The sequence below is a fragment of the Saccopteryx bilineata genome, chromosome 10 (assembly GCF_036850765.1).
Source record: "Saccopteryx bilineata isolate mSacBil1 chromosome 10, mSacBil1_pri_phased_curated, whole genome shotgun sequence".
NCBI lineage: Eukaryota > Metazoa > Chordata > Mammalia > Chiroptera > Emballonuridae > Saccopteryx > Saccopteryx bilineata.
In genome coordinates, this window is record NC_089499.1 from 20,934,287 (window position 1) to 20,955,481 (window position 21,195).

Consider the following 21,195-nt stretch of genomic DNA (forward strand, 5'->3'; position numbering starts at 1 on the left):
AACCAAGTGAAGGGATAAATGATACTTACAAATCATTTATCCAAATAGCTAATACATATAAAGGAATGCATACAACTCAATAGCGAACAATTTTGTTTAAGAATAGACAAAAGATCTCAATAGATATTTTTCCAAAGAAGACATAGAAATGGCCAACAGGTACATGAAAAGATGCTTGATTTGACATCATAATTATTAGGGAAATGAAAATCAAAACCACCATAAGACATCATCTCACACCTATTAGAATAGCTTATCATCAAGAAGAAAAGAGATTCATGGTGGAAATAAATGTAAAGAGATGGCAACCCTCACACACCTTTGGTGAACTTGCTGTTTGGTACAGGCACCATGTAAAACAGTATGGAGGGGTTTCCACAATTAAAATAGAAATGAAATAGAGCATATAATGGTGTAACCCCACTTCTGGTTACTTATCTAAAGGAAATGAAAACAGAACCAGAAAAAGATACATGCACTACCCCCATGTTCACTGCAGCATTATTTACAATGGCCCGTATATGGAAACAACCTAATTTTCCATCTACGGACAAATGGATAGAGAAGATATGGTGCGTGGTATTTATACACAATGTAATATTATTCACCCATGAGAAGGAAGCAAAAGCTGTCTTCTGTGACAACGTGAATGGGCCTTGAGGGCATTATGCTAAGTGAAATAAGTCAGACAGAGAAAGATAAATACTTTTTAATATTACTTATATGTGAAATCGTAAAAAGCTGAATTCACAGAAACAGAATAGAATGGTGCTTGCCAAGGACTGCAGATTGGGAAAATGGGGAGATATTGCTCAAAGGTTACAAACTTCCAGTAATAAGATGTATATATGTATTCCAGCAATAAGATGTATATAGTATATATGTATTTCATATATGTATGTAAAAGTCTCTAACATATTGCATGGTGACACTAGTTAATAATATATTATATACTTGAAACTTGCTTAGAGAGTAGATATTAAGTGTTTTCACCACACACACAAAAAATGGCAATATTGTGAGGTGATGGAGGCATTAGCTAACCATACTGTCATAGTCATTTTGCTATATATATGTCTTCTATGCCTCATAAAAATGCTATATATATATATATATATATATATATATATATATATAAAATTGTCACCTTGTATACCTTAAACTTTTACCATGCTATATGTCAATTACATCTCAACAAGGCTGGAAAAAACAACAACCACCCAATAGCCAGGTATCACTAAAGAGACTTGAGAACAGTATTAGCAGTTTATGATTTTCATGAAAAAAAAAGTTCTTGTGATCACATAGGTTTGGGTTCCAACCCAAGCTTCACTATTGACTACCTTTGGAAACTTGGGTCATTCCCTGTTTCTTTATCTATAAAATGGGAATCACACCTACTTCACAGGATCCTTGTAAGATTATGTGAAATAATAAATACAAAAACACTTAACTTATTCATTAGTGTAGACGAGGTACTCAAATATAATTTCTGTTACCTGTACATCCTCTTGTATGTTTCCTTGCCTCTTTTGGAATAGATACAATTACAATTGAAGAGAAACTTGAAGAGATTTACATAGCACACCAGTGGTAAATGCAGAAACAGAAAATGGACAGCGTGCCTCAGTAATCAGCAGGTTTCTTCAAGCTAGAATGTTAAACCACTAAGAATATGTATATGACCTTGGCCAGACAACTCAGTTGATTAGAGTGTCATCTGGAAATGCCAAGGTTGTGGGTTTGATCCCTGGTCAGGGAACATACAAAAAAATCAACCAATGAATGGATAAATAGGTGGGACAACAAATAAATTGACACCTCTCTCTCTCTCTCTCTCTATCTCTCTCTCTCTCCTTCCTCTTTCTGTCTCTCAGATCAATAAATTAAAAAAAATTAAAGAACATGTATATAATATATACTTTTAATATCCCAATTCATCTAATAATTTTCTTTAAGGTACAGTGCAAACTGAGATGCAGAAAAGCACTGGAGTTGTCTAGTATACAATAGCAGGGGCCAGGGAAGCTTTGGCCTTTGTGCATTATCTTTTTATGTAGAAGGATATCTGTGTAACACCCCTGGTTCTTCCCTTACTTGTCCACTTACTTACCCCTCCCAAACAGGGAGGAAGGACTTGCATGATTTTTGAGTTTGAGAGCAAAAACTCAGCAAGCACGGTTCCTCTGCTCCCTCCCTTTCCCTTGGGATCCATCTGCCAGCAGACAGCATATTCACTGCTGTCTTCCATGCCTCATAAAAAGAAAACCCTCTTATCCCTTTACAGGGTGGCCGGTACTTCTCCAGCACCTGCTGTGACTGGATGGATACGACTTTGGCATTCAGCATTAAAAGACTCACTTTCCTCATAAATATATAGGTCACATTTTCCTACTATAAGAACTTATGTGATAGTTTTCAGATTTTTATGTAGTTCTTTTTCAAGGGAATTAGCATTTATGTAGGACAAAGTGATGCTTATAATTAGGCCCCTCTCACTTTACAATGATGACCAGGAGAAAGGATCTGGTTTTTCTTTCAACTTTAAGAACAAATTTTTAAAGCCACGAATGACGACTGTTCATTATTATATTTCTCCATAGTATGACAAGAAATGAGATATTGATTGAGATCATCAGCCTGTGGACCTATTCGCTTCAGAAACAAGATGAAAGAGTTTGGTATTTCTTGCCAATTGATAAAAATTTGTATGCCCCACTCATCCTAAAGGAAAAAAGTGTCTCAACACCTGATATAGAATCCAACTCATGATACAAATTAAGGTAAACTTTTGTTGATTTTTGTTATCATCAAATCCTAGGAAAGCAGAAAATTGTATTAAAGAACATATTCACCATTTCGCTTAGGAGGAGATAGTGGGGTCCTCGCAGGAGCACAGAGTGGTGCCCACAAGCAGATTATGTAAATCGTTAATAGAAGCTAATACAAATATTTAACTTCAGAAGATTATGCTTCAAAAAATTCAAGTAATTTACAAATAGGATTAAGATCAACCCTGACAATTTCAATATTGGGTTTTGAATCCTTGCATTCTGCATTAGGATCAGAAAAAAAAAAGGAAAAAGCCAAGTTAACATAACCAAGCAAGCAGACTTTCACCAGTACTTTGCAGATACATAAAGGCCGACCCCTATTATTTTTTTAACTGACAACCTGAAAAATTTCAATTATAAAAAAAATAATACTTGGTTTTATTTTTGTAGAAATGCTCTTCTGTTCAAAATATGTCCCACAGGAGCACGTGACACAAACATTTAGTTTAGGAAATGAGATAGCAAGGTTTTCATTACATGGCATCAGTCATCCAAGAGTAATGAACTGTGTTAAAACTAACATTGAACTGCAATTCATTGGAATTACAGCTATTTAATGGGCATTCCATAGCAGTAGTATAAGGTACAATGTCATATCTTTACATCTAGCTGTATAACAGAACAGCATAATTTGCTGTTAAATACTGAAAGAAAATATTTACTGATTCAATTAGGTTTTGGTTCATCTAAATATTACATTCAGAGAAATGCACCATTAGAATGATTTGAGACCAGAAAACTCCCAGAAAAATAACAAAAGGAGAAATGATAGTGGTATAGCTTCTATTATTAAGAAGAACATGTAGATATAGATGATAGCACAACCTAAACATGTTAGCTCACTAAAAAGCCTGCTTTATTTTGAATGAACACAGTCATTTTTCATAACAATATCTCTGCTACATTATAGTTTATTCTACAATTTCTTTTTGATTTCTGATTAAATGCCACCTCATCAGAGACTCCCTGACCCCTCTATCTAAAATGCATGCTGGCCCAACCTTCAACCACCATCGTTGTCTTCTCTGTATTTAGTATCCCCATCCTGCTTCAATTGCCTCTGAACTACTTCTCACCACCTAACAAATTGATTTGTTCACTTTCTGCCTTCCATCAGTAGAACGTGATCACAACACTTTGGTTCAATGTTATGTCTTTCGTATGTAGAACAATCTTGTTACACAGAGGGCTTTCAAAATGTGTTGAGAAACCAGGAGAATGAAAATGATTTGTACCTACATTCCAAGCTATAGGTCATTATCTATCTGGGAAATATTTTGGGATATAGACAAATAATCCTATATAGACTTCTCCGAGCCTTTGATTTTATTGAGGGGGGAAAACACCTGGACATCATTCTTGAGTAATTAGAATCACCAGATGGTACTTGTTTATCATTATAAAAAGTGCTGAGTTTTGCACCTGATCTTAGGAAGCAACATCTTTCCTCTCACCCAATGAAGTTGCCCTTGAACAATGCCTCTTTTTCCTACATGAGAGTCTTTGAGAAGCTTCCCTGTTTGGCTGTAGGCTTCACTCATTGTAGTGACCCACAGACACCAAATAACCTGTTTCCTAGCATATACCTAGGAATGGTAAAAGCAGAGACTATTAATATTGCCACAGACCATAAAAGCCTAGCTGACCAAGTGTGGCATGTGGTTCTGCATTCAGAAGAGTAGCTTTAGTAGACAACCAGCCATATCATGAGACTAGCAGTTGAACTTCAAGATTCTTTTTCTAGAATATTTGTGTAATAGGCCTTTCCTTCATTAATAAAAATTCTACTACCAGAAAATAACTGTTATGGTTATATATTAAGCACTGAAGTGATATATTTGCTAATTAATTGTGTGCATATATTCAAATTTACAAAATTTCTTTTCCTATAGTCATTGATTTTTCAATTTTTTTATTTCTTACATATCAAGTGAAAAAAAGTCACTTATTTTGATTTTTTTTTCACAAAGAGAACTATTTAGGTCATTGATTTATAGGAGAGAATTCCTTTTCTCTGGTCCCAATCTGTTTCTCTGCCATAGTTGACATGATATTTTTATATAATGCCCATGGCTGACATGATATTTCTATATTATCCCTGATGTGCTTGACATAATTTTCAACATGTGGTCTCTTTTGTGATCATTTAAGATTGATTTATTCTACTTTTCCCACAGTGTGGTGAGTCACCTTTGGTAATTCGAATGATCGTCCTAGCAGTAGACCTGATAAAACCTTCTTTATAGGCCGTGAGAAGGGAGTGACTCCTTGTATTACGTTTGTAGGGAACTGACAGAAAGCAAATAAGAAAGAGGCCTCCTAAACTTAATATAGCTGAAGGCTTTGTCAGTAATAATTGATCACTGTTCAGTACCTAGAGCCATTCTAGAGCCAAGATATTTACATCCAAGAAAACTCATCTTTCAAAGCTGTACAGCCCCCCTGTGAGGCCTCAATGAGGCAATGAGGAGTAATGGGCAAGGGAGGCCCCTTTGGGTGGCAGACATAGTATATATATATAATCAGATAACCAAGGACCTTACTGTACTGACACAGCTAGAATTCTACTCCTGCCCAGCAGTATTTGATATGTATAAGCACTCAGAGATTTCTACTTGTTTCCCATTCTCTCTTTTCCTAAATGACGGACTTCCTTTAGCTGCATGTATCCTATTGTTTCTCTATCATTTCTAAATTATGGGAGTTCAGACAGATAACCTGTTTTTGAAACTTATTGGTTGCTAAACCATGAGGGCAGCTGTGTCCGGGCCTGTTGGAAATGACAGCATCACTAGATGTGATTAGAGGATGAGGCTTTAAGGTGGGCTCCCTCGAGGCAGAAATGAATACATGCCATGTGGAAAGTAGAAATGGGAAGAATGGTGTTGTTGATGTGGGACAGCCCAACAGCTGGACTATACTTCATTTTCTCTGCTAGTGGCAAAGGAGCCAAATTATTCCTTATCCCAGACTCTGTTGCAACTAAGGGGAATACCATGACTCAGTTTTGGCCACTGATAAGTGAATACAAGTTCCCGAGTTAAAATTCTGGGAAAGCTTTTAAAATTTGCATCCAAGAAAACTCATCTTTCAAAGCTGTACAGCCCTCCTGAGAGGCCTCAATAAGGCAATGAGGAATAATAGGCAAGGGAGGTCCTTCTGGATGGCAGACAAAGAATATATAATCAGTTAACCAACCAAGGACTTTACTGTACTGACACAGCTACAATTCTACTCCTGCCCAACAGGATTTGATATGTTTAAGCAATCAGTGATTTCTACTTGTTTGCCATTCTCTCCGTTCCTCAATGGCAGTCTTCCTTCAGTTGCATGTACCCTGTTGAAATGTTTTAAATTTTAAAGGGACAGAATCAGCTAGAATGGTTCTTCAGCTTTTTTTGTACTTTTCTTTCTTTCTTTTTAAAAATTTAATTGAATTTATTGGGGTGACATTGGTTAATAAAATTATATATATAGGTTTTAAGTCCTGGCTAAAATGGGGATACGATAGCAGGAGCTTTAAAAACAATATATAAATATGTAGAGAGGAGCCCTGGCCGGTTGGCTCAGTGGTAGAGCGTCGGCCTGGTGTGCAGGGGTCCCGGGTTCGTTTCCCTGCCAGGGCACACAGGAGAAGCGCCCATCTGCTTCTCTACCCCTCCCCCTCTCCTTCCTCTCTGTCTCTCTCTTCCCCTCCTGCAGCCAAAGCTCCACTGGAGCAAAGTTTGCCCGGGCGCTGGGGACGGCTCCATGGCCTCTGCCTCAGGTGCTAGAATGGCCCTGGTTGCAACAGAGCAACGCCCCAGATGGGCAGAGCATCGCCCCCTGGTGGGCATGCTGGGTGGATCCCGGTCGGGCGCATGCGGGAGTCTGTCTGACTGCCTCCCCGTTTCCAACTTCAGAAAAATACAAAAAAAAAAAAAAATGTAGGGAGGAAAGCTCTTCATAAAGAATGGCAGAGCAGCCTTGACTTTGATGTTACTCAAAGCGTTTGCCTGATGCTGCTTATCTATGTGGCTATAAAATTTTTTAACTGAATTTATTAGGGTGATACTGGTTAACAAAACTATACAGGTTTCAGGTGCCCGATTCTACAGCACATCTCTGTGCACTATAATGTGTGATCACCACCCACATCAAGTCTCTGTCCATCACCATTGAACCTCCTCATACCCATGGCTGTCCTGCCAATGAGTTAAATAAACACCTAAAAGGTGAGGCTATTATTAGCTGAATTTCTCAGGTTTCTTCTTTTTAAGCCTACAGATACATGTTTTTTAGCCAATGACTTTATTCTAAACACCTCGAGGTTGGCAAGAATAGTAACAGCCGTTATTCTTAAATCAGCTGCAGCAATCCAAGAAGACTGATTAAATTTAAAAAATTCAGAAGAAGGAAGAAATTTTATTCAATCTTGATTCTCTAAAATGTAGTTAAGTGCCTGGCACTTAGCAGGCAACAAAAATGTTTATTGATTGATGTTACTTATTTTATTTCTCAAGAAACTGTTTTGTAATAACATAACACTTAATGTAGGGATTATAGAATGTTCAGTAACAAATATGAGTTTAATGCATAACAACATTTATCGAATAATTAACATTCATTGAATTTTGATATGATCTAAACATTATACTAAATTATTTGTGTATTTTTTGAAATTAATTCTCACAGAAGTCCTATAACATAGATATTTTTTATCGGAGAATTTCAGAGATATTTAAATAACTTAGCCAAGGTCATACAGCTAGGTGGTGTGTGAGCCAATATTCAAGGCCAAGTTTCTCTCCCTCCAAACCTATACACTCTTAACCACTATGTGTTACTAAAATATTCTATATCTGCTCTCCTAAAAGAAATATATCTTTTGATCCCTAAAAAACCTTTTTGGCAGAACAGCAAGTACAAAAAAAAAATTTTAGTCTCTGTTAGTTAATGAATTAATTAATACAATATTAATTACAACTTATTAGATGATTTATGGTTTACTCCTGTTTGTTGACAAATTGGTTGAATTTTTCACATGCGCACATTGGAATAAGTTAGCTAAATAAAGTGATTCACTTGGAAGTTTTCATGGTCCCTGCAGGTTGCTATCGGGAACTTAAGATTGTTGGCTGCATTTTGTTTGTTTGTTTGCTGCATTTTTGCTTTAAAATCCTGAAAGTGTTAAACTATGACATCACAGTATGCATAGTAGGATATTTATACTTTTTTTTTTCCTTTTCATTGAATTTATATGGGTGACACTGGTTAACAAAACTGTACAGGTTTCAGGTGCAAAATTCTACAACACATCATCTGTGCACTGGACTGTGTGATCGCCACCCCAAGTCAAGTCTCCTTCCATCACTGTTTACCCCTCTACACCTTCCGCCCACCGCTTCAGTCACCGCACCGTTGTGAGTGTCCATGAGTTTCTCTTTGTTTCTTTTTTACTCACTCCCTCCACTTCCCCTCCCTTCACCCCTACCTCCCTGCATAGTAGGATATTGATAAGAACAAGGATGCAGAAGACAATTTACTAGATACTTAAATGGAAAAAAATATATAGTGCAAGCTTCTCACACCCTGCAGACTGCAGGTTTATATGATAATAAATAATAGTTATCGCCAGGACAAAAGAATAAAACGCCATGAAATCCAATAGCTCACTGAGAAATCTGCTAATACAGGTGGTCAAGCTTGCTCCATTTCATTGTCAAAGGGAGGCTATTTATTTGCTTCTGGGTAGTTAAATTACAAAGTCATTTACTGCTGAAAGTTTTCCACTAGGCAGATGTGGATCTAAAGCTATGGGGTTTTAGATTCAAAGGTTGGGGGATAAAAAGGAATAAGAATTTATTTCACAGGCGGCATAATTGGTAATACAGAAATATTTTAGCAACTCTTCAAGCAAAATTAAATAATAAAATAAAATAAAGTAAGTGTCTTTAAACATTCCAGTTGGAACCTCCTTACTGTATGCATTGAGCTTGAGCTAAAAACCAAAATGGTATAACGAATAATTTCCTTAGAAGCTCCTTAAAATAGTTTCCCATTAATAAGCTTCTGTTTAAGTGAGATATCAGTGACTAGGACATGTATATGTGTGTGTAAGAGAGAAAGTGAGAGAGACAGAGAGCATCCTTGTGTAGAAGAATTCTGAGAAACAGAGGGAAAACATTCATATGGCCCATAGGTAGATGTCAAATTAATAGCGATTTTCTTTTCCTGTTGTGGAAGTTGGTAGTGATTTTATCCAGTAAATGCTATGAATATATATATATATATATATATATATATATATTCTCAAAACATTTGAAAAAGAGATTAAGTGCACTATATTCATTACTTCTAAACTGTCACAAACTAAATTTTTTTAAAATTTGGTAGTTTATCAATATACATTCCAATAACAACTTATAAGCATCACTATCAACATTTTCTTGTCAATAAGTATTGCCATTAAGTCAAAACTCAAGTTTCATATTTTTGCATAAACCTAACAACTATAGGTTATTACTTGTTTCCTAGGTATAAGTCATTACTTAAGTTGTCATTTAATTCTTTGCAAGTAAACTTTAAACCAAGATATGTGCATAATTTTATTAGTAATTATAAATATTAACCTCATAAATCTTAGTTCATGACCAAATTCAAAGTTTTCAGGCATAACCCTGATGAGGAATACATTACACAGCTGAAAGGATTCAAGCTCCAATTTATACTGCCTTGAAAAACAATTAATGAGTCATAAAGGGCAATGAGTCTATCAAAGTAATCTATATGGGAAGTGACCCACAACAAAAGGCTAACAGGTCCTGGTGGTATCAGCCTGCTAGAAGACAACTGAAGATGAGGAAAATCAAATATCCTGCCTCTAGTTATCCAAGCTTAAAGATGGAAAATGTTATCAGTGAATGTTAGCAATCATAACAAAATTCCAGGGACTGAAAATGGGATGACTTTGTCATTATATCACTCAGCTGTTATGGCAGTAATTAAGGGTATGTGTATACATGAATACAGCATAAATGCATTTTACAATCCACTGACTCTTCTACCTCACTTTTGAGAATTATAAATAAACCAACGCAAATAGTAACAGTAATCAGAAAAAAAGTATTTAAAAACTTAAGTTGCATGGGAAACAAATACAAAATGACAATTATTATACAGCAAATATTACTAATAAGTTTTATGTTATAACTCTTTGACTTTTTATTTGGAAATAGTTATAGATTTACAGTAATTTGCAAAGAACATAAAGAGAAATTCCATGTACCCTTTGTCCGGTTTTCCCGAAGATTACATATTATGTAACTATAGTACAATATCAAAACCAAAAGATCGATACTGGTATAACATGTGTTATAGTTTTATGTCATTTTATCACACCTGTAGCTTCTTGTTAATACCACAGCAATCAGGATGAAAAACTACTATAAACAATTTTATTTATTTTCTTGAATAGAATAATGCATTGTGATTTCAGACAGAAAGTTCCAGACTGCTTTTTCTACATACCAATAAGTGAGTATTGAAAGTTAGTAATGTCTAGGAAATTATTTTCTAGGTAAACTCTATTTATAAAGGTCAAAGTGAAACTCTAGTGAAACAGACAACAAACACTTCGGTCATCCTCATTTCCCTGCACAGGTAAGAGAACAAGACAACTTCATCAATCAGCTCTCCCCAACATGAGAGTGAACAATATTTTAGCACTGTTTAGCAAAGACAACTTGCTGAGAACTGGTCTATTCCAGTACTATTTCCTGCTGAAAGACCAAGACACACACACACACACACACACACACACACACACACACTTTTTTCAGGTAAAACAGACCACTGCATAAGTGCCCTTAAGTCACTTGTATGATTACCGCAGCAAAAGAGCACATGAATACATATACACAAAGAAAGAAATACCAGCCAGATTCTTGTAAACCAAACTTATTGTGGGGTTTCTTATTTTCTCTTACAAGTAAATATAACCAAAATTGTGGCAAACTGCTATTCTGATTCAGCTCACATAATGGAGAAATATATGATCATAAAACAAACCATCTAAAACACCAGTCTTACCTTGGCCATCTGGGCCTGCACGCCATTTGCCTTGAGAGATGCTACCGCTTTCTGTGCAGCTGCGGGACTGTCAAAATCCACAAAACCATAACCTGCAAGAACACAAAAGCCCTTGTTAGCACTCAACAGATAGCGCATCGCTACCGCACCAATGGAATGTGTACTTGAGGTCACACTTGCATTTAATACCCTGGTTGAACATAAAGGCTATCAATCGATGGTCCTTAGCATGTCCAGAAAGTTACAATTAAAATAAATAAATTCATTACGGATAAAATAGTAAGTCTTGCAAGGGTCGTCAAATTTTTTATAAAAACCGCCCACTTTTGCAGTGCTGGTAGACCTGGTCCCTACCGCCCACTAGTGGGCATTCCAGCTTTCATGATGGGCCAATCGCGGCGCTGTTTGGTTGCATGGTAGGGATCAGGTTAACCAGCACTGCAAAAGTGGGCGGTTTTTATAAAAAGTTTGACGACCCCTGCTTGTGCCATCAGCAACCTGATTTAGACTATTTAACCCTGTTCTACTTTCCAGTGGGTTTGCTGTAAGAGTGAGGGACACAAAAGTCTAAATGACAGATAGGTTTAAAATAGTTTCTCTCTGAAGTTAATTTTCAAAACCTCAAACAAGTTGACATTAATAAAAGCCATGAGAGAACCTGCTTAAACGTATCACCAGCAACTTCAACAGTCCCGGGCACACAGTAGGCATCCAATCAATACATGTTGACTATGTGAATTAATCAGGATTTAATAAGAGGTAGGGTTTGAGCCTAGCTCGTTGATTCCAAAGTCCATGCTAATTCATTATCAGACCTTATCTCGCTCAGTCACACCTAAAATAAATCATTTGACTCTAAAGTGATCTGTGATAAAGAATGGAATGATAGTCAGACTTCTTTTTAATATAAATAACACATTTTAATATTAGTAAACCCTTTGAAAAGACCCATGCCACTAGTTACGGGGGTACAATCTCAAAGGGCACAAGAGTTGCCTATAGTCTCCACTGATTGTGTGTGTGTGTGTGTCTGGGAAGGGGTGTGTATTCAGAGCGAGGCCACAGAAATAGCCAGTAAAACAGAATAAATGAAAAAGGGATTTTGCATGTCCATAAAATAGCTGACATGAGTCCAGGACTTAGTCTAACCATAATATAAGCTGCCAAGAACATTTAACAATATAAATGCTCAAGAATGACTATGAGGGATGCTTTGTTTGGCAATTCTAAAAAGCCCGCCATATGTGACCTATACCTCTTCTCATCATTTAGGCAGAGATTTGCTCTGTACTCGTATACTTGTCTAATTTAGAAGTTTTGAGGTGAGTTACAAGGGCAAACCAACTAACCTTGCACCGTGACCCACCCCCCCCTCCAAATAACCAAAGAAATGTGCAAGAGAATTCAATTATCCAGTTGTTTCTTTTAATTAACTTTTTAATTTTCTCCCCTCCAATCCCTTCTTCCTTTTTTCCTCCCAGCATGTTATCCTAAAATGAACTTGTTACCCAGCAGTAGACCATAAAACGCTCTTGAAAAGCCGGGCAGAGTAGCTGTGATGTTTGTATTTCTAATCCAAAAGAAAGCCTGCTCTGTAAGTACTACTAATTCTTCTCTTCCCACGAAATTCAAACTATGTCAGTAATACGAGTATTACCACCCACTAAGCTAAGACAGGCAAAGCAAGGCAGAGAGAGAAAGGAGAAAAAAAACAAAAAAAAAAACAAGGTAAGTCAAGCATTAGAGTTAGGAAGAGCAGAAAATAAAACTACAATGTAGATATTTTCTCCTATGTGCCAGATACCATAACGGGTAGGTGCCATGTTGACACCTGGTGAAATTAAATGGCTTCATGTACTACTGTCCTCATGTCCCTCATTCATACATATGAAGAAATTGAGGTTCGAGAGAGGTGACACAAATCACTTTACTGGCAGATCCGGTATTTGAAGCCTAGTCTGCATATGCTCTTCCCAAATACACCATACATTGAACCTCATTGTAACCTCACTTTGCAAACTATTTCTAGTGGCTCCTGCAGTCCACCATGAGAAAACCCAATTATTGAAAATCTCTGGGTTTTGAAGTTAGGGCTTGGAATAAAACAATTCCATGAAAGAATTCAGTCCAGCATGTTCGGTCAGCACATTTATTAACGGAGTGGTTGAGTTCTCAGCAGAACTGGCTAAGACGGGCACCCCGTCCACCTCAACCATTCCCATGTTCGCTCTTTCATCCAGGAACGACACTCCACCGTGTCAGGCACTTTGCCAGGCACAGGGTATAGGACAGCGAATAAAATAGCTCCAGTTCCCACCCTTACACAGCTCAGAGTTGAGTTGGGGGATGGACACAAAACAAATAACCATACAAAAGAATCGATAATGACAAAATGCCATGTCTCCCTAGAAAGAAAATGAGAGCTCATAATGTAGAAGCTACCTATTGACTGCTTATTATTGAAAGTCTTCAGGAAGCCATGGCACGAAACGACCTCTCCAACTGGCTTCTGCTGAAGACTGAATGGTTGTGGAGACAGTGGGCTGCAAGGATGTAATCAGCAAGGTGACAGAGCAGCAAATGACGTCTGGAAATGCCATGAGTAAAATGAGACGGATGATTTGAATTATGCTTTTAATTAACAGGGGTTGGTAATGAGCTGACTGGGTTGAGAGCAAAGGATACACAGAGGCCATGGATTATTATTGTACTTTCTTGGCAAAAGCCACCGGGTGGATAGTGATGTGGTTTACCGAAATGGGGACACTGGAGGAGGATCTAATAGGGGAGAGGGAAAACTAGGTATCAGTTTGAGACTTGTTGAGTCAGAAATGCCTGTGGGACAGCTGAGTAAAGATGTCAAGTAGCAGTTGGTCTTTTTAGGCTGTTTCCTAAAACAGGGAATAGGATCAGAAATGTACATGAGGAAGTCAGCATCATGAATATCTTATTTACAGAGATGGAAATAGACAAAAGAAAAATAACTCATGTAAGTAGAAATAAAAGTCCTAGGTATCAAGTTAGAACAACTTCAGCATGTAAGTGTCAGATAAGAAAACAAGGTTGTAAAGGAGAAGGAAGGAGGATCGAAAGAGAAAAAGGAAATGAAAAGGGAATAAGGTGCCTGACAATCAAGGTAAGAAAGTGTCCAAGGAGAGAGAGACTGACCGTGCCACGTGCGACTGAGAGTACGAAGAAGGTGAGAGCTTGAAAACGAGCTTGGAAATGCCCAGTGTGTTTAGGAACATGGATGTCACGACTGTGATTTGCTTAAGGCGAGTGGTGAGGATTGAAGTCTGCCTGAGCGGTTGAAGAGTGAGAGAAAGATGAGGCAGAGAGAGCGCTTACCAGCCTCTCTGCCAATTCTTTGGCTGGGATGGAGAATTAATAAACAGCTTCAGCCAGCGGGGAAGATGACGTCTAATGAGTTGTTTGTGTTTGTTTAAAGACAGAACATACTATGATTTTCAAACTGAGCCGCACACTAGAATCGCATTGGGAGCTAAAAAAAAAAAAATCAATGTCCGGGACTCATCCCCAAGAAAATTAAATCAGTGTATTTGGGAATTTGTCCCAATGTTTACACACAGATACACATTTGTGTGTGTGCGCGCGTGTGTGTATGTTTATTCCCAGTTGATTCCAAAGTGAAGCCCGGATATAGAACTACTGAGTATTTTTTTTCAAGTTATTCAACAAATATTTATTTGATAAATATATTCAACAATGAAATATTCAACAGAGAGTTAGTTGTGGAACCGGTTAAGGAACTGTTCTTGGTCATTTTGAATATCTATAAGGAAAGATCAAGCAGAAAGGAAGAGTTTAAGCTACAGAAGGACAAGGGGATAATATAGATATAATATTCCCGACAAGGTGAAGGGGTGACAGGATCAAGAACTTATTTGAAACGCAGTCTTTTGCTAAAAGAGGGATACTTCCCCTACTCATTGCAACGGGGAGAAAACCAAGGGACTCTTGGTTACGAGGTGTTATTTCTTTGTATATTGTACCTAACGCATAGCCTGTGCTTGATAAATATTTGTTGCAATTAATTGAAAGCATGTGTAAAAGACGCTTGCGTACTGCATAGGACGTCCTTGGAAATGAACTGATAGAAATGTCTGTTAATGAGTTTTTTTGACTCTAAAGAACACTAGAAACGCCATGGAATCACACTTCCGGTTCAGCCCTGCAGCCGCCCAGAAGAGCAACCCCACGCTTCCGGACTCTCGGTCTCCAGTGCAGCGTAGCGTCTTTTCTCTGGATACCACCCTCTCTTCCATTACCAATGGCTACGCAGGATATTACAAAACCAGGATGCCGGACTCGAATCCAACAGAAGAAAGCTCCGTGTGAGGCACGAGAGCCCCTCAGCTCTCTGGGAATCAAGGAGGGGATGGGAGGACTTGGATAAGAGTGCATTTCTAAGGGGCTGTCGTGCCAGTCAGGAAAGAGAATGTCCCCTTCCCGCAGTGTCACCTCTAACGAAGGCTCCACACCAACAAGGCGAGTTGAGACCAGGAGAAACAAAACTATAAAGAATAAGCCACCAGAGGGAGGGTTAGGAGGCTGCGTGAAAAAGGTGAAGCGGTTAAACAAACAAACAAACAAAGAAGCAAAAATCTCCTAGACACAGGCAACAGTGTGGTGATTACCAGAGGGAAAGGAGGTAAAAGAAGGTGATGATGATGGAGAGAGACTTGACTTAGGGTGGTGAATAGACAATACAATATACAGATAATGTATTGCAGAATTGTACACTTACAGCCTATGCAATTTTATTTATCAGTGTCACTCCCAATAATGTCAATGAAAAATAAACAGAGAAAAAGAAAATAAATTTATAAACCTGGCAAAGTCAATTTGGGAATGGGAAGAATGAACACTACAAGGATTTAGGACCAACCAAGCAGAGTTTATTCTTGTTGCTTACCATTAAAAATAAATTTCACCACAATTAAAAAAAAAAAATAAGCCACAAGAACTGATCTGTTTCACCGCCTTCTGTGTTTTCGTACAAACTATCACCAATTAAAATGAAAGTTCCAAGGGAAAAATGTCCGGAGCAAGCCTGCAATCCACTCCAAGTCCAGAACTAAACAATGCGCTCCTGAGTTTTATGTGACAGCTTCTACCACATCACAACCCCGAAGAAAACAAAATGAAATACGAAGCTGCCCCTGAAGAATAATGATGCACTTAGTAAGGAAAGAAAGCAACTCCAATTTGGTTTCAATTTGCTTCCCTTAATGACAAATAATCAAGTCTGGGAACAGGAACCTCTGTAGCTACATCTGGAGAGGGGCAGGGTGGGGAGATTAGTTCAGCTCCAGCTAATAATGCTTTATGGTGACTGCTAAAATCCTTGATAAAACACCCGTGACTGGTAACCATCAGAAACCCCAGCCCAAGTGGCTGGAAGCCCACCCGTCTCACTCCTCAATTACATAATTAAGCTTGGCAGCAGGTTCAAATGAATTAAAACTGAATGTCACCATTTTCTCCACACACCCCTTCCTTGTTTTCCTTCTTTGGGGTGTGGGGGGTGTGGGGGGAAGGCCAGCAGTCCTGCAATTAGCGGGAAGCAGAGCAGTGAGAAAGAACCAGCTCCACACTAATTAGGTCATTTGCCAAAAGCACTCAATCCATTGGCAGAGAGAATCAATGCTTTCCTGAAATGCTTTCAACTTTGTGTTAATTTAAAGTTTTGCTATTTTTATTGCAGTACAAGCCTGATAGCTTTATAGAAAAAAGAATATATATATATACACACACACAGTGTGTCCGTAAAGTCATGGTGCACTTTTGACTGGTCACAGGAAAGCAACAAAAGAAGATAGAAATGTGAAATCAGCACCAAATAAAAGGAAAACCCTCCAAGTTTCTGTAGGATGATGTGGCAGCATGTGCGCATGCACAAATGATGACGGAACACCATGTATATAGCGGAGCAGCCCATGGCCATGCCAGTCGAGATGTGGACAGTACAGAGGAAAGTTCAGTGTGTTCTGTGGCTCGCTAAATTCGAATCTGTGACCAAGTGCAACGTGAATATCGGCACATTTATAATGAAGTGCCACCACATAGGAATAACATTACTCAGTGGGATAAGCAGTTGAAGGAAACTGGTAGTTTGGTGGAGAAACCCCGTTCTGGTAGGCCATCAGTCAGTGACGAGTCTGTAGGCTATACGGGATAGCTACCTAAGGAGCCCTAAAAACTCTGTGCGTGAGCCCACATCAAATTGCACTGAATAGGTATGAAACTGGGAGAGTTTTCCTTTTATTTGGTGCTGATTTCACATTTCTATCGTCTTTTGTGGCTTTCCTGTGACCGGTCAAAAGTGCACCATGACTTTACGGACACACTGTATATTTCTGCACACACACATACATATTTCTACATTTTGAAATTCTAACAGAATTTTACAAACAATGGTACTGCCCAGAGAGTTCTGGTTCTGATTTCTTTAGTGCATTTGCTGGCAGCTTCTTCTCTGTGCCCCTTGCCATTCAACTGGACTGCTGTGTGACAACCCACTTGAATTTTGTTAAACGTTTCTTTTCCATCTCTATCAGCTACATTTATGCTTCAGCCTTGCTACTGGCTTCTTACCTTCTCTATTTAAACTACTTAGTTATCTGCCAAGATTGGGATCTATGTGTGTGTGTGGGGGGGGGGAGGTGATAAAACCAGAATCCTCAGCATCAGATTGGTGGTGTCACCCAGGTAGCCGAGGGAGACTTGCTCTCCAAGTGGAACTGCACGTTAAATTTCAAAACATTTGCATTGCTCTTCCTCTTTAGAATGACTGTCATAAAAGCCCTCTTGAAACACAGATGGCTTGATGTAACACCCAACTTCTTTCAAAGACGATCCAGCTGTGAGTCAGAGGAGATTTTTATTATTTTATTTTATTGTTTTACAGGGACAGAGAGAGAGTCAGAGAGAGGGATAGACAGGAACGGAGAGATGAGAAGCATCAATCATCAGTTTTTTGTTGTGGGACCTTAGTTGTTCATTGATTGCTTTCTCATATGTGCCTTGACCACGGGCCTTCAGCAGACCGAGTAACCCCTTGCTTGAGCCAGGGACCTTGGGTCCAAGCTGGTGAGCTTTTGCTCAAACCAGATGAGCCCATGCTCAAGCTAGTGACCTCGGGGTCTCGAACCTGGGTCCTCTGCATCCTAGTCCGACGCTCTATCCACTGAGCCACTGCCTGGTCAGGCCAGAGGCGATTTTTAAACAGAATAAGCGAACACTTTGTCTAGGAATTAGACACCCAACTGCAGTTCTACTCAAATTTAGCAGTCAGGGCTGTTTAAGAATTGCCCTTTCATAAATTGCCCCCTCTTTCTATTCGGGCTGTACAATATACTGGGGCTGTTCAGGCTCAGAGCGGGTAAACAGAGTTGCAAGGAGGTGAGGGTGTTCTGCGTGAAGGGAGGTGGTTTGCAAGCTTCCTGGAAGTGATGGAGTCAAGGCTGCCTCCGTGTCTTTCCATTTCTGCTGGGCTTTTCTCACATCCCCAAACTGTGTAGTTATTGCCGAATGTATTCTCTCATTATTGCATTTCCTAGTTCTCTGCATTATGTGATCAAAGAAGGTAGCTGCAAGCCAACGCTGATAAATCCTTCGCTGCTTTTGTCCTTATAAAAACCAAACGAGGGAGAAAACCCAGTCATTTCTTTATTATCTTCTTTGGCATCCCTTTCCTGGGTGAGCATTATAATGAAGCAAGGGGCCAACAATGGAGCCAACACGGCCTAACTTACATGAGCGAAAACTAAAGGCAAAAGACAAACTCTGCTAGAATGCAAATGCCAGAGACAAGTGCCTGTTTTGATAGGGGGGAAAAAATCTGAACCATTAAAATATGAAAACTTCTGTTCTTTGAAACATCTTTCGAAAATAAGATGCTGGTACAGAGGACAGCATATGCCCTTCCTATGCAAAGGGCTGCAGCCCTCGGCCACCTAACGAATATCGACAAGTAAGATGGGTGACCGTGTCCATTGTGTCCATTATACTGCTTTGGAATAATCCCTGAATGTTTGAGCTTAATTACTAAACATTCTGAGACTCTAGAACCAGAAATACTAAAATGAGACATCCGTTTTGTTTGTTTGTTTTTTGTGACAGAGACCGAGAAAGAGACAGAGAGAGTGTCAGATAGGGACAGACAGCTTGGAGGAGAGAGATGAGAAGCATCAATTCTTCATTGCGGCACCTTAGTTGATCATTGATTGCTTTCTCATATGTGCCTTGACTGAGGGGCTACAGCTGACCGAGTGACCCCTTGCTCAAACCAGTGACCTTGGGCTCAAGCTGGTGAGCTGTGCTCAAACCAGATGAGGCAGAGCTCAAGCCAGCATAAAGGGGTTTTGAACCTGGATTCTCAGCATCCCTGCCCGATGCTCTATCCACTGCGCAACTGCCTGGTCAGGTGAGAAATCCATTTCGGAAATAGGATTTATATGTTATGAGGAACACTTTTAAACCCGAAGGTGACTTTCCCATCATCATTATTATTTAGTTTACTAAATATTTACTATGTGCAAGGAAGATAGCATGCTAAACACTGGAAGAAAAACAAAGGCGCTCTAACACAGCTCTTCCTATCAGCGAGTTTATGGTCTAGTAGGGTAGATAAAAACATTTACATACAGTGGAGGGTCCTCTTAACAGGTAAAGGTTAAGTTAGGTCAGTCTATGCAAAATGGGACATTTTCATTCAGTTTAGTACACATGGTTTTTTTTTTGTGTTTTTTGTTTTTTTGTATTTTTCTGAAGCTGGAAACGGGGAGAGATAGACAGACTCCCGCATGCGCCCAACCGGGATCCACCCAGCAGTACACATGGTTTTGTATGTACAGTTTTGCTCATTAGGGCTGAATACCTGAGTCAGGTCCCTTTCAATGAATGACATGATGGTAAAATTACCCGCATTCTAAATTTATGTATGTATGCATTATTCTGTCTTTCTGTTTGTCAGTTTCTGTGCTCAGTAGAAATGAATTAAGTTAAATACAAGGTATGGAAGGCATCAGTATCACACCGAGGTAAAAAGGAAGGGCTAGTATTTTAAAATGGCAAACATTTCTTCCAAGTGGGGGCAAACTCAGTACATTATGTGCACAAATGACAAAAGTCAAGATCAGGAAATTAGGTCCTAAATGGCATTTCCCTGCAGAATAAAACAATTACAAGGGCAGACACATTTAGGGAGTAAAGTGCTTAGTCGTATGCCACTTGAAAATGGGACACTTTCTCATTCCATTTTTGTTGCACAAAACATCTTATTAAAACCAAACACAATTTCAAATCCCAAAACTCACTTCCCTGCTCACCCCATTCAATTGATTTTTAAATTAGACAAATAGCTTCTTTATACTGAATGAGATCAAAATTAGAATTAGGATAATTATTGATGGGCTAAGAGAGAGCACTATGCTTTATTGATACTAAAGAAACACTGATTTGCCAAGGTCTTTGACTAGGCCAACCATTATTTTACTATAATATTGCAGAGATTAAGGGAGCAGTCTGCTTGGCTGTAAATGGGCAGATTAACCTCCATGAATGATCCCGCAAAGCTTTGCTTTGCTTGCAGGCAGCGTTCAGAAATACAAATGAAAAACATGTCTTATATGAATCAATAGTCCTATGTGTCTCTGCCACCAAATGGAGCAGGAGGTCCAAGTATGGAACGCAGCGTGGTTGCCGAAGCAAGCCAGGGTGTTGATAAAACAATTCCACTATTTTAAGTACAATAGACACAGGCTACGATGAATGCTCTACATGTCTACAATCCCAGTGCACAGCAGGGGAGGCAAAAGAGACTATGATTTTATTCCTGAGGGCTCATCCTTCCCTTCCTCTCCTTGCTTAGGTCTTCCAGACAGGTAGAACTGTAGACTGCTGAGCCACCAGAAGAGTAGAAGATGATGGCTTCCATGTGTGAGGATCAGTGGAATTACAACACCCCCCACCCCCCCGCACACAAACGCACGTGCTTCAGGAACTGTCATTCACGTTCACACTCACTAGCTCAAGCCAATGGCATGGGCAAACCTATGATTCAGAAAGGATGCCAAGAGTATGAACAGTCATGGTTTTATATCCATGATTACACATTTATTTATAAGTTAAAACTGGATTTTTTTTTCAATAAAGACATGTTTTCCCCAAGGAGATTTTACTATAATTTGTAAATTGGTGTGCTAGCTGATAGTACCAACCCTTTCTTCCCTTTAATAGCTGGTGATCCATGACTTACAGTGTAGGT

The 21,195-nt window shown here is 38.8% G+C and overlaps 1 protein-coding gene across 7 annotated transcripts in view; it reads right to left on the reverse strand.

The window, feature by feature from the left end:
• The window catches only part of RBMS3 (RNA binding motif single stranded interacting protein 3), a 698,310-nt gene that overhangs the window by 385,467 nt on the left and 291,648 nt on the right, over window positions 1-21,195 (reverse strand). For all 7 annotated transcript variants that reach the window (XM_066245086.1, XM_066245089.1, XM_066245084.1 and 4 more), the window contains exon 4: window positions 10,905-10,996. In XM_066245086.1, the coding sequence (XP_066101183.1) occupies window positions 10,905-10,996 (92 nt within the window). The remainder of the gene's footprint in view (window positions 1-10,904; window positions 10,997-21,195) is intronic.